The following is an 11,021-nucleotide window of genomic DNA, read 5'->3' as shown; positions in this document are numbered from 1 at the left end:
ACTGAAGGGAAGTGGCTTTTGCCAGCAGCCTGGGAATCCAGCAGACAGCCTTGGCCAAAACAGAAGGTGAAATAGTAAACAAGCATTTCTTCCTGTGAGGACGTGACAAATCTTTCCCCAGTGAAAAGGGGAAAATTTAGGAAACTCTGAAATTCAGCTTTGGAGAGAAGATTTTCTCTTTTACATGAAACATTAAAAACCCACCAACCCCAACATGAATCTAGGCCACATTTAGGACAGACAGACATTCTTTGCTGTTGTCATTCATCTCCAACCTGTAAACAGCTCCCTGTTCCCAAATGAGTTCCTGCTCCCTAGGGCACCTGCTGAGCTGGGGCCACCTTAACCCTCCTGAAGCAGCAGGATGCAGAGTGGAAGCTGCAGGGTGTGTTTCCCATGCAGGCCTGTTAGCACAGGAGGTCGGCTGAGTTTTGCTGCAAAAGCATAGTAACCCCCTGGAGAGATGACTCAAATGTGTGATGCTAAGCTGGTTAAATGTGTTGCCAGCTCCACAGATGATAAACTGCCTTTTCTTCCTCAGCCACTCTCAACTCAGGTATGGAGGCAAAGATGATTTTATTTCTACTACTCCTGTCTCAGGTACCAGTGGTAGACAATGACTGCAGGAAAATATATCCCCAGTGCAATGTCAGCTAGCAGCTTGTTAAAAGGGTAAATACAGTAAATCCAAAGGGGCCTGGTTTCAAAGAAGTTGGGAGTAGGAGAGAAGTTCTGCCTTTCAGCTCTGAACCATCCTCAATCACTGCTATATCCACTAAGAGGTCATGCATATTCGAGGCTCTTGGTGTGATTGGGGATTTGGAAATTTGCACCAATAATCTGTCTGTCATATGAAGCCACGTGCTTTACAGAAATCAGTAGGATATTTCTGCATGTAAGGGCCATTGATGCAAGACATGGCAACATATGAGGGTCAGTGTGAGCTGGACAGTCCAACCCTCAGAGTCTGCTGTAATCAGCCAAATGGGGATCAAAGCATGCATGCAAAGCAATACAGCAAGGATATCTGAAAAGGGCCCAGAAACATTTGAGTTTCATCTGTCAACAACTTCCTGAAACTGAGCATTAAGCGTGCTTCCATCTTGCCCCACACCAGATCCTGCTGCCATTGAGACAAAGCCCCCATTGAAAGATGTCGAGTGATTTGATTGTCCCTGGAAATTTATTTCATTCTTAAGAAACCTTTTAAAATTAACCAGCCCAATCAAGTACAGTAGTATTCCACAGATGAAGTTAAATTTTGTGTCGGTCTTTCATTCAATCCTTTTCCATAGCGGAAGAACGTTAAATTAGCCAAGTTAGTTCAAAGTGAGAGTTGATTCATGGTGGGATTAAGGTGGGGTGTGAAACCTTGGTTCTCCTTTTTTCTGTGTGCAGTATGATTTAGTGTCATCTGTGGGCATATGGTATTTTGAGTTAATACAAGATGATGTAGAATATCCATAAGCCCTAAATCTGAGATATCTGCAATGTTTTGCAGTAAGGAGGATACTGCACTTAGAGTTACTGTTTCTCAAATTCATGTAAAGTAACTCACCCCACTGCACAACAGATTCCAGTATTTTTCTTTCATAGTAGCGATTAGACCAATTATAGCTCAGCTGTAGCAGAAAGGTACAATACAATTGCTCCTACTTCTCAGTCAAATTTCCCAGAACCTGTCTCTCTGTCACATTTTTAAATTTTACTTTTAAATTGAGATGGTTTTTTAAATGAAAATATCTAGAATCCCACTGAAAGCTTGCTTTCAACTAAATCTCATATGTCAAACTGTATTGGCTGTACATTAAGTGCTAGAGAGGACAGGTAACAAAAATGTATGTTAAAAACCACTGTTAAATATTTACTAATTGCTGTGCATACTTCCCTGATCAAGGCAAATATCTAGCTTTATGCCTACTATTCCTTAGCAAATAGCCCTAAAAAACCTTTACTTTTCCAGGGATGCTGCTGTCTAGTCTGGACTCTGTGCTGCCAGGACAAGTAATGAACCTGGAGCATCACCAAAGGCCAGGATCTGGAGGAACTGAAAAAACCTTTCTCAGCTGGGGTGTGAGGTGTGGCGTGGATAAAGAAGGTCATGAGAGACACCATGACAGTGCCTGGGAGCCAAGGCAGAAGGTAAGCCTATACACCATAGGGATGCCTGAGCACACCCCTCTTCTGTGGCATTGGCTGTCATGTGTTAGACCTGTAAACATTGGTATCTGCAGTTAAAAATGAAAGGGAAGAGCTTTTAGCCTTCCTATGTATTCTCTGGCTTGCTGCTTTGGAACAGGAATGCACTGTCATAATATCTCTCATATGTTGCCATGTCTTGCTGCTGCTTGGGTTGTCAATGGGTTGTTTTTTTCACTGCAGACTATTGAAAAGGGGCCTCGCACGCTACAGACCATATGTGAGAGTTGCTTTCCTAAATGCAGTAATAAACAGCCACGAGATGAAATATCCCCAAGTAATGAGATTAGTGACACGGGATACAGCTTTCAAAAATAATTACATCTGACACCCTCATCAGCAAGAAGATGTAGGGGCTGCAAGCTCTAAGCTTGGGAACAGCATATGAAAGATTGGCTTCTCCTGGGAAGGGAGGCACAAGGGAGGTTATTTTTAGTACTTTGGAGGAAAAAAAGAAAAAGCCAGAATTTAAGCACTCTTTGGTTTGATACCCTCGTTATGGAGGAGATCGCGGAGAAATAAAGCAAAAGCGGCGGTGGAAATGTTACTGAGGATGGAAACTGTGGGAGCACGGGGTTGAACTGAGCAAAGCGGGAGCGGTAGGGTCAGAATGGAACGAGGTGGGGGGGGCACTCCCGTCCCCCTCCCCGCCACCCTCCCCGTCCCGTCCTCGCCCGTGCCCGCCGATACAATAACAACCCAGCGACGGCGGAGCAGGCGGTTCCGTTTTCGCGACGGTATATATAGATCAGACACTTTCCAAAACAAGCAGCGCCGCCGAGTCGCTCTGTTCGGCGGCTCTTTCCACCCGTAATTCAGAAAGAAAAAAATTATTTTTTAAAATTACTTTTTCTTTGACAAAGGAGAAGCTCTATTCCGTGAATGCGGCTGTTTCCTGACCCGCCGCCGGTTTGCGGTTACAGGCTGCTGAGAAAGTGAGTGGGGTCTGGCGGGGCGGCCCCGGGACCTCCTCTGCTTTTCCGAACCTTTTAAAAATTTCCGGAACAAGCCCTAAAAGGGCAGGCGGGGCGGGGCCGGATCCTCGCCTTTTTAGGACAAGGGCCCCGCCACCGGAATACCCCCCTGGGCGGCGCGGCGGGCGGTGGCGGGGGCCGAGCGGGGCCGGGGCGGGTCGGGGCCGCCCCCGCGGGGCGCGGAGGGTGCGCAGGGAGGGGGTCGGGGCGGGCGCGGGCCGGCGGGTCCCACACGCGGCTTCCACGTGACCGGGCCGGGCCCCGTTCCTCAGTCCTTATATGGGCAGTGACGTCCCGGGCATTCAGGGGGCCCCCATAAATAGTTACCGCCAGACTTGTCCTCCAGCGCGAGCTGCGGCGGGAGCGCGGCGCTCCCGGGGCACCGCGGGCACCACACCGCCGCGACGGGGCGGCCGCCCGCCCGCACATGCCGCGCCGGCTCCCCGCCGTCCCCCCGCGCTGGTAGTGGGAGGCAGGGGGAAGCGCCCCCTCCTCTCCCTCCCCTCCCCGCCCCGAGTGCCCACCGCCGGCCGGGAGCGCCGCTCCCCCGGCCGCCCCGCTGTCCCCATGATGACCGCCAAGGCGGTAGACAAGATCCCGGTGACCCTCGGTGGGTTCGTGCACCAGCTCCCCGAGGGCATTTACCCGGCGGATGACATCTCCGCCGCGCTGCCAACTTCGGTCGCGATCTTCCCCAATGCCGACCTGGCAGGGCCGTTCGACCAGATGAGCGGTGTGGCAGGAGGTAAGCGGAGCCCTCGCAGGTGCGGGCCGGGCCGCCCGCGGAGAGCGGCGGGGCGGCGGAGACTCGGGGCGGCGGGCGGGGGTCGGACTGGGACGGGGCGCCGGGACCCTCTCCGGGGCTCTCCCGCCGCCCGGCCGGGTCCCCGCCGCCCCTTCGCGGCAGCCCTACTTCCGCACCCAGCTCGGGGGGGAAAGTTGCAGTCGGTTCGGAGCCCCCCTGCCTCCGGAGCGCAACATGTGCGCGCCGCAGCCCCGCGCTGGGCCGGGGCGGGCGGTGGCTGGGACCGGTGCCGGTCGTCCGGCGGGTGGCGGCGCGGAGGGCTGACCTGCTCCTTGCCCCCCCAGACGGCATGATCAACGTGGACATGGGCGACAAGCGGGCCCTGGACCTTCCCTACGGTGGCGGCTTCGCCCCCAATGCTCCGGCTTCCCGCAATCAGACCTTCACCTACATGGGCAAATTCTCCATCGACCCGCAATACCCTGGCGCCGGTTGCTACCCCGAGGGCATCATCAACATCGTGAGCGCGGGGATCCTGCAGGGGGTCAGCACGCCCTCCTCCGCCTCCTCCTCTGCCGCCTCCTCCGCCTCCTCCGCCGCCTCCTCGGCCACCGCCGCCTCCGCCACCTCCCCGAACCCGCTGGCCGGGGCCCTCGGCTGCACCATGGCACAGGGCCAGCCAGCCGACCTGGAGCATCTCTACTCGCCTCCGCCGCCGCCCTATTCGGGCTGCGGTGACCTGTACCCGCAAGACCCCTCCTCGGCTTTCCTGCCCGCCGCCGGCGGCGGGACACTGCCTTTTCCCCCGCCGCCCTCCTACCCCTCACCGAAGGCGGCGGCGGCCGACGGCGGGCTCTTCACCATGATCCCCGAGTACGGCGGCTTCTTCCCGCCGCCCCAGTGCCAGCGGGAGCTCCACGCCGGCCCCGACCGCAAGCCCTTCCCCTGCCCCCTCGACTCGCTCCGCGTCCCGCCGCCCCTCACGCCGCTTTCCACCATCCGCAACTTCACGATGGGGGCGCCCCCGGCGGGCGCCGCCCCCGGCAGCGCTCCCGGCGGGGGCGAGGGCGCGGGCGCCCGGCTGCCCGCCGGCGCCTACAGCCCGCACCACCTGCCGCTGCGGCCCATCCTGCGGCCCCGCAAGTACCCCAACCGGCCCAGCAAGACGCCGGTCCACGAGCGGCCCTACCCGTGCCCCGCCGAGGGCTGCGACCGCCGCTTCTCCCGCTCCGACGAGCTCACCCGGCACATCCGCATCCATACGGGCCACAAGCCCTTCCAGTGCCGTATCTGCATGCGGAACTTCAGCCGCAGCGACCACCTCACCACCCACATTCGCACGCACACCGGCGAGAAACCCTTCGCCTGCGACTTCTGCGGCAGGAAGTTTGCCCGCTCCGACGAGAGGAAGCGGCACACGAAGATTCACCTGCGCCAGAAGGAACGAAAAGGAGCCGCCGCCGCCGGCGGGTGCCCGCAACCCGGCGGCGGGAGCGGCACGGCCGCCCTGGCCCCCTGCGCTGCGCGGACGCGGACGCCCTGACGGCGCGGGACGCGCAGGACCCAGCGCGGAGCCGCCGCCGAGCGCGGCGGGCGCGGAGCGGAGCGGGGCCCGGCGGGGCGCGACGAGCACCTGGCGGCGCCGCGGGGCTCCCCCGGGCCGGGGCGGGCCGGAGCGGGCCGGAGCGGCGGGTGTACATAGGGGCTGCGGCGGGAGGATGGATGCATGCAGTGCCGTCGTGGTGAGGTGTCCTTGGTGCCTTGTGTGGTGTAGAGCCCGGTCCCCTGTCTGCATGTGGGGGGTGCCTTACCGATCCGCTCCGACGACAGCGGCGACACCGAGACCGGAAAGTTTTTCCCTCCCTGGTTTTAGTATGGCTGTACATTTCTGCCTATTAATATTGGGATTTTTTTTTAGAGACTATATTTTTGTACGCACTGGTTTGGGGTTTTGGTTTTGTTTTCCTTTTTGGTGACTTGAAAGTGTTCCGTTTGTAGTAGGACTTGGGACAAGATGTAAATACTCGGGCTGGGACCGGCGCCCGTGGTCGGCCGGCACCCAGTGCGCCGCAGGTAACACGAATAATGCACAACCACTAACGGGGGCTGGAAGGAGAGGGGGGGTATCTTTATCTTTCTGGCCACTCTGTAAATAAACTTTTCGACAATAGGGTAGGTGCTTACAAAGTTTATAAAAGACGACAAATAAATCTCTTAATTATGCTAAATTGACATCTTTATTTCCGTAGGTTCCCTGGCCTGACCCAGGGAGGGGTTTGTCGCCCGCTCGTCCCCGACCCGCGCCGGGTCCCGGCGGCGGAGGGCTGCGGGGCAGCCCGGCCCGGGTCCGATGGGCGCACCGCAGCGCCCCGCAAAGCCTCGGCGTGGAAAACCTGGGGCCTCGGCCCCAGCGTACAAACACTCGCTTTTGGGCGGGGGAATTTCCCTCGGAGACGAGAGACTGGATAATATTAACCAGGGAGAGGGGTGGGTTTTTTTTGACTCATTCTGTTTTGTTCCGCGGTTACGATCCGCCCCAGGCAACCTCCGCGAGTGGGCTCCGGAACAGCGCGTACCGCCGCCCCGACGGCCGCCGCTCGGGGGAAGCGGCTCCCGGCGGCGCGGGGCTGCGCGGGCGGCGCCGCGCCCGCGCTCGGGGGCTCTGCAGCGGCCCGGGGCGGCGGCGCTCACCCCCGCGGCACAGCCCGACTGTTCTTGCTGAACCCACATAGCCGCAATATCGTGCCTTTTTTTTTCCTTGCAAGCTTATTTTGGTTAATGTTTTTTTAAATGCTATCCCGGCCTCGGCCCACCCTCGGACCCTGCCATCGGTGCAGGGCCGCCAGCGCCCCGTGGGCTTTCCCTCTGCCACGCAGATCCCTGGTGCGGCCCGCACTGCAGAACTGAACTGTGCAGGATGGGCATCCCTAATGCCACAGCCCCGCACAGCAGGGCGAAGGGGTTAAGCCCTTTCTTGATGGTTCCCAGCCTCTGCTTGCCCAGGTGTTAAGTCCCATAGTGCAAAGCCCCAGCAGCACCTGCTTTTTCTGTCTGATAGAAATCCCTGCTTCACATTTTCTGGAAGTCATGCCGGCTTTTGGGGCAGCTGCTCTTCCATGGGAGCTGAAGTGACAAATCTGATTCTGAATCAAGACAGCTTTTAGAGTTGGGCATGGATCAGCCTGTGCAGGGGAAGCCGTGCTCACTGCCCCGACATCCACCTTAGGAGCACAAGTAAGCCTTCACACCATGGTTTGCAGTTTTGCCACCTATTCCCGCGTGGTCCTGGCTCCCAAGAGACCACAGCCTGCTGCTGGAGGGATGTCATACAGAAGCTGCAGCCTCCTCAACTGCTGGGCTTCTGAAGGCACCGCCACAGCCTCGGATAACCACAGCTCGGTCACAGCCAGAGCATCTTAAGCGAAACTGGTATCTCAGCCACCCAAACACACAATCCAAGGCTCCCCCTGCACTGTCCAAACTACTGTCACCAGCCATGCTACAAAATTAAAACCCAAATTAAGCAAATTAAAAGCAAAAATGATATAAACAACACTGAAATAGTAAAAGAGGTGAACTAAGGAAACTGCTGGTCATTAGTGTACGGCTACAAGAGCATGGCACAGTATCAATGGTGCTAGACTACTGTGTGTGCCTTACATTGAGGGCCAGCTTCAAAAGCAGCAATACTGTATGTGCCTGGATTTGCCTGCAGGATCTGGGCTGAGAATCCAGTGCTAAGCATCGCCTCCCAAGGAAAAGCCGGTCCCACTGTTGGGACTGTCAGGCAAAGGAAACTAGAGCTTGGTACTGTGCTTGGCTCAAGGCTGTCCTACTTGTGAAGGAAAGTAATGACTGGTCACTGGTGAGATATCCTGTATTTATTCTACAATTCAGCAATAACAGTTATTTTGCTGTTGTGAAGACACAATAACCAGACTGCAGAGAGAAGGAATGGCATTACAGACTTAAACCTTCCGCTTACAGATATCCAAAACATAGGAAGTAAATTTCAACTAGTGAGTAAGCAAGAAGTTACACAGAGGCTTTTTAAAAAAATGCATCTTAGGTTTTCTTTGCTATTTTTCCAGCTTTAAATATTTTGATAATAACACCTTAATTAAAAAGAAGAAGTAAAAAGTTTTTGCCATGGTTAACAACACTGCGGCGTGACCATGCTGTCCTCTTCAGAAAGATGCATTAAATACTGTCCCACTAAACATCTTGACTAGGTTTTACACATGGAGGAAAAAAATTAAAAACTCAGCAGACAGACCTAAGGGGAGGATAGAGCAGATAGGATAAAAAATGCTCACTGTCGCAGTTTGTTTTTCCAGTACAGCTGTTTGCATGCACCATGCTATCTTCTTTGTGGACTTGTGAAAAAGGATAACTGTCTTTGTTAGGCTTGGAGAGAGGTAGAAACAGACTGTAACACAGGGAGGCATTGCCTTATAATTAATGACTACATTCGATCAAGAATTGTTAAACATTAACTAATGCTAAGCTGCAGGGGAATTCCAAGAAAAACAGGTAAGCCAGCTGCAGAAATATCAGACACCTTTAAATGCTCAAAGAATAAATGGAAATCGCCTGAAATAATTTCTACCAATTTTTCCTTGCAAAAGAATTAATCCATGGATGCATAATGCTGACTGTATATTACGTTCATTCTTTCACAGGCCAGGAAAAAAAAAAAGCAGCAACGCCATATCAGAATCATTTAAAAATTCACACATCATACAAGCCACTGTACAGGAAAAACAAGTCTGCTTTTACAAATACACAGAAAAGTAAAGCCAGTTGTGAAATGATTCCTGGAGCAGGCTGGTACATCAGTCAGGAGGTCGCTAAGTTGCGTTTTCTTACTCAAATTCTCAATCAGGACTAAGATGGCCAAGGCTGCCCTGGCCTGGGTTTGTGGTATGAAGTGTGCATCAGGATGAACAGGCACAAGACCAGTCACTGCAGCACAGATGGGGCACTTCACCTGTAGAAAAACTCTCTTCTGTGTTAGAAAGATTGCATCCCTTCCCTTGCTGTGGACAAACTGCATCTCCGGACCACTTCCATCATAGCAAGGCGGAATTCGAGGTGTCTCTTCTACTCTAGGTTTATTTAAAAGCCTTATGAAAAAGTAGTCCTTATAAACAGTATAAAGAGGGAAACTGCAAGGCTTCAAAAGCCCAAAGCGTTCACATATAAAAACACAGACCACGCTTTAAAGAGAAGACATCAGGTCAAATCTTAGCAGTACCTAGGTATGCGCTGCTGTATACTGAGGGTTTGCAAATACACCATGTTTCTAGAATAGCTTCCACAACAGTGGATAGTCGTTTTTTCTTTTATGATGCCCAGCTTCTGCCACTGCTGCATTAGAGGTTCCAAGCAAGGTTAATCAGCAGCTGTCTCCTTCTTGCTGAAGGAAGTATGCATAGATGCACTCAGTAATTCTCAGTAGCAATAGTGAGATCTTGTATATGACACTTAAAAGAACTGTTGAAAAATAACTCTGAACCTGACAGTGTCCATTTGGAGCAGTAATTTCCTTAACTCCAGCCCTGGGGATTGATCACTGGCATTTGCTGGAGGAGCATGTCCTGGCTCAGGAGTTGTTCTGGATTTATTTACTACCAGGGTACAGCTCTTCTTGAGAGTCGCTCTGGAGACAGTCCCCAAAGGCTGTAGCCAGACCAACGTCCCTCCAAACTCAGTGGGTACAGTGCCCTGGTCCCGTGGTGCCAGCTGGCTCTAGAAGAGGGAACCCCACTGGGAAAAGCTGGGGCACTCTGTGAAAATTCTTATTGCATTTACTCTCCCTTTGGAGCCTGGACCCCTCTCCCTGATGCGTGGCCCTAACTATTTACACAGGATGCTGGAATATTTCCCCGACCCTTCAGCTGAGCAGCTTAATCATGCTGCTCCCGCACATCGGCCCCAAGGGCATAAACACGTTCTGGCGCTTTATTTCCCCGACTCACGAAGCCCGCGATCAGAGGAAGGCTCTGACCCACGGCGCTCCCGCGAAGCTCCAGCCCGCACGGGACACCGCTGTCCGCCGGGCTCAGGGGGCGGCCGATTCCCCTCTCGGCGGGGCGAGCGCACATCGTCCCTAGCGGCCGCCGCCCGGCACGGGCCGCCGGCTGCGACTCAGAGGCAGACGCGAGGCCCAGGGTAGGGCTCGCCCCCGCACCAGAAGTCGGAGGCCTGCGGGGTCTCCATCAGCCACACCTCTCGCGGCAGCGCGGGCGGCTCCGCGCCCGCCGGCGGCCCCTCCAGCAGCCGGTAGTAGTGGCAGTCCCGGCCGTGCTGGGGGTCGTAGGGCGGCGCCAGGATGTCGAGAAAGGCGGCAGGCCCGTCCACAGCGTCGATTTGGTGGAGGTTGTCGGTGTGCGGCGAGAGCAGGCAGGGCGGCGAGGCGGGCGTGTAGTGCTGGCGGGAGCGGAAAAGGGCGCGCAGGCACGGCCCGCTGCCAGCGGCGGGAGGCGGCGGGGCGGAGGCCGCCCCGGAGGGCAGCGTGTCCATGCAGGCGATGCGCAGCGTGCCGTACAGCACCTTCAGCATGCCGTTCATGCCCGGGTGGTCGTGCAGCGGGATGCAGGCGCCGCTCCGCAGCAGAAACACGCCCATGCTGAAGTTCTCCGTCTCGCAGATGTGCATGTAGCTGACGGGAGGCACCACGCCGGCCCACGGCGGACCCCCGCCGGACGCCGCCGCCGCGGCCGACGGCCCCCGCGGCGCCAAGTGCAAGTCCTCGGCGCGCACCTTGTCCAGCAGCTGCTGCAGGCGGTGCAGGTTCTCCCCGAAGGCTGGGCCCGCCGGGCTGTGGAAAGTGATGCGCGCCTGCCGCGCCACCCGCTGGATCAGGGAAGCCATGTTGTCCCGGGGCATGGCGGCAACGGCCCGGCCCGGCCGCGGCGGGCGGGGCCCGGCTCCGCTTCCGCCACCGCCCCCCGGCCCGCCGCGCAGCCGCGCCGCCGCCGGGCACCACGGGGCTCGTAGTCCGGGCTGGGGCCCCGCCGGGGAGCGCGGATGAAGGAAGAGGAGGAGGGCGTCAGAGGTGAGGGGGCGCGGAGGGCCGGTCGGCTCCCAGAGCTTGTGGC

General features: G+C 56.2%; 2 protein-coding genes across 2 annotated transcripts; one reads left to right on the top strand and one right to left on the bottom strand.

Annotated features, from left to right (window-relative positions):
- Positions 1-3,609: 3,609 nt before the first annotated feature.
- On the top strand, positions 3,610-5,461 carry EGR2 (early growth response 2). Its single transcript, XM_054277119.1, has 2 exons — positions 3,610-3,918; positions 4,263-5,461. Exons 1-2 carry the CDS (start codon positions 3,741-3,743, stop codon positions 5,459-5,461), a joined length of 1,377 nt encoding a protein of 458 aa, XP_054133094.1. The 5' UTR covers positions 3,610-3,740.
- Positions 5,462-8,046: 2,585 nt separating this feature from the next.
- On the bottom strand, positions 8,047-10,817 carry ADO (2-aminoethanethiol dioxygenase). The gene has a single exon (XM_054276967.1). The coding sequence runs from the start codon at positions 10,807-10,809 to the stop codon at positions 10,069-10,071; it is 741 nt and encodes a 246-aa protein (XP_054132942.1). The 5' UTR covers positions 10,810-10,817; the 3' UTR covers positions 8,047-10,068.
- Between the last annotated feature and the right edge of the window lie 204 nt (positions 10,818-11,021).

The sequence above is a fragment of the Melozone crissalis genome, unplaced genomic scaffold, assembly GCF_028551555.1.
Source record: "Melozone crissalis strain CALT ecotype California unplaced genomic scaffold, PUWL_Pcris_2 ptg000019l_1, whole genome shotgun sequence".
NCBI classification, from domain to species: Eukaryota; Metazoa; Chordata; class Aves; order Passeriformes; family Passerellidae; genus Melozone; species Melozone crissalis.
Note: the sequence above shows the minus strand (reverse complement) of the source record. Positions and strands in the feature narration are given on the sequence as shown.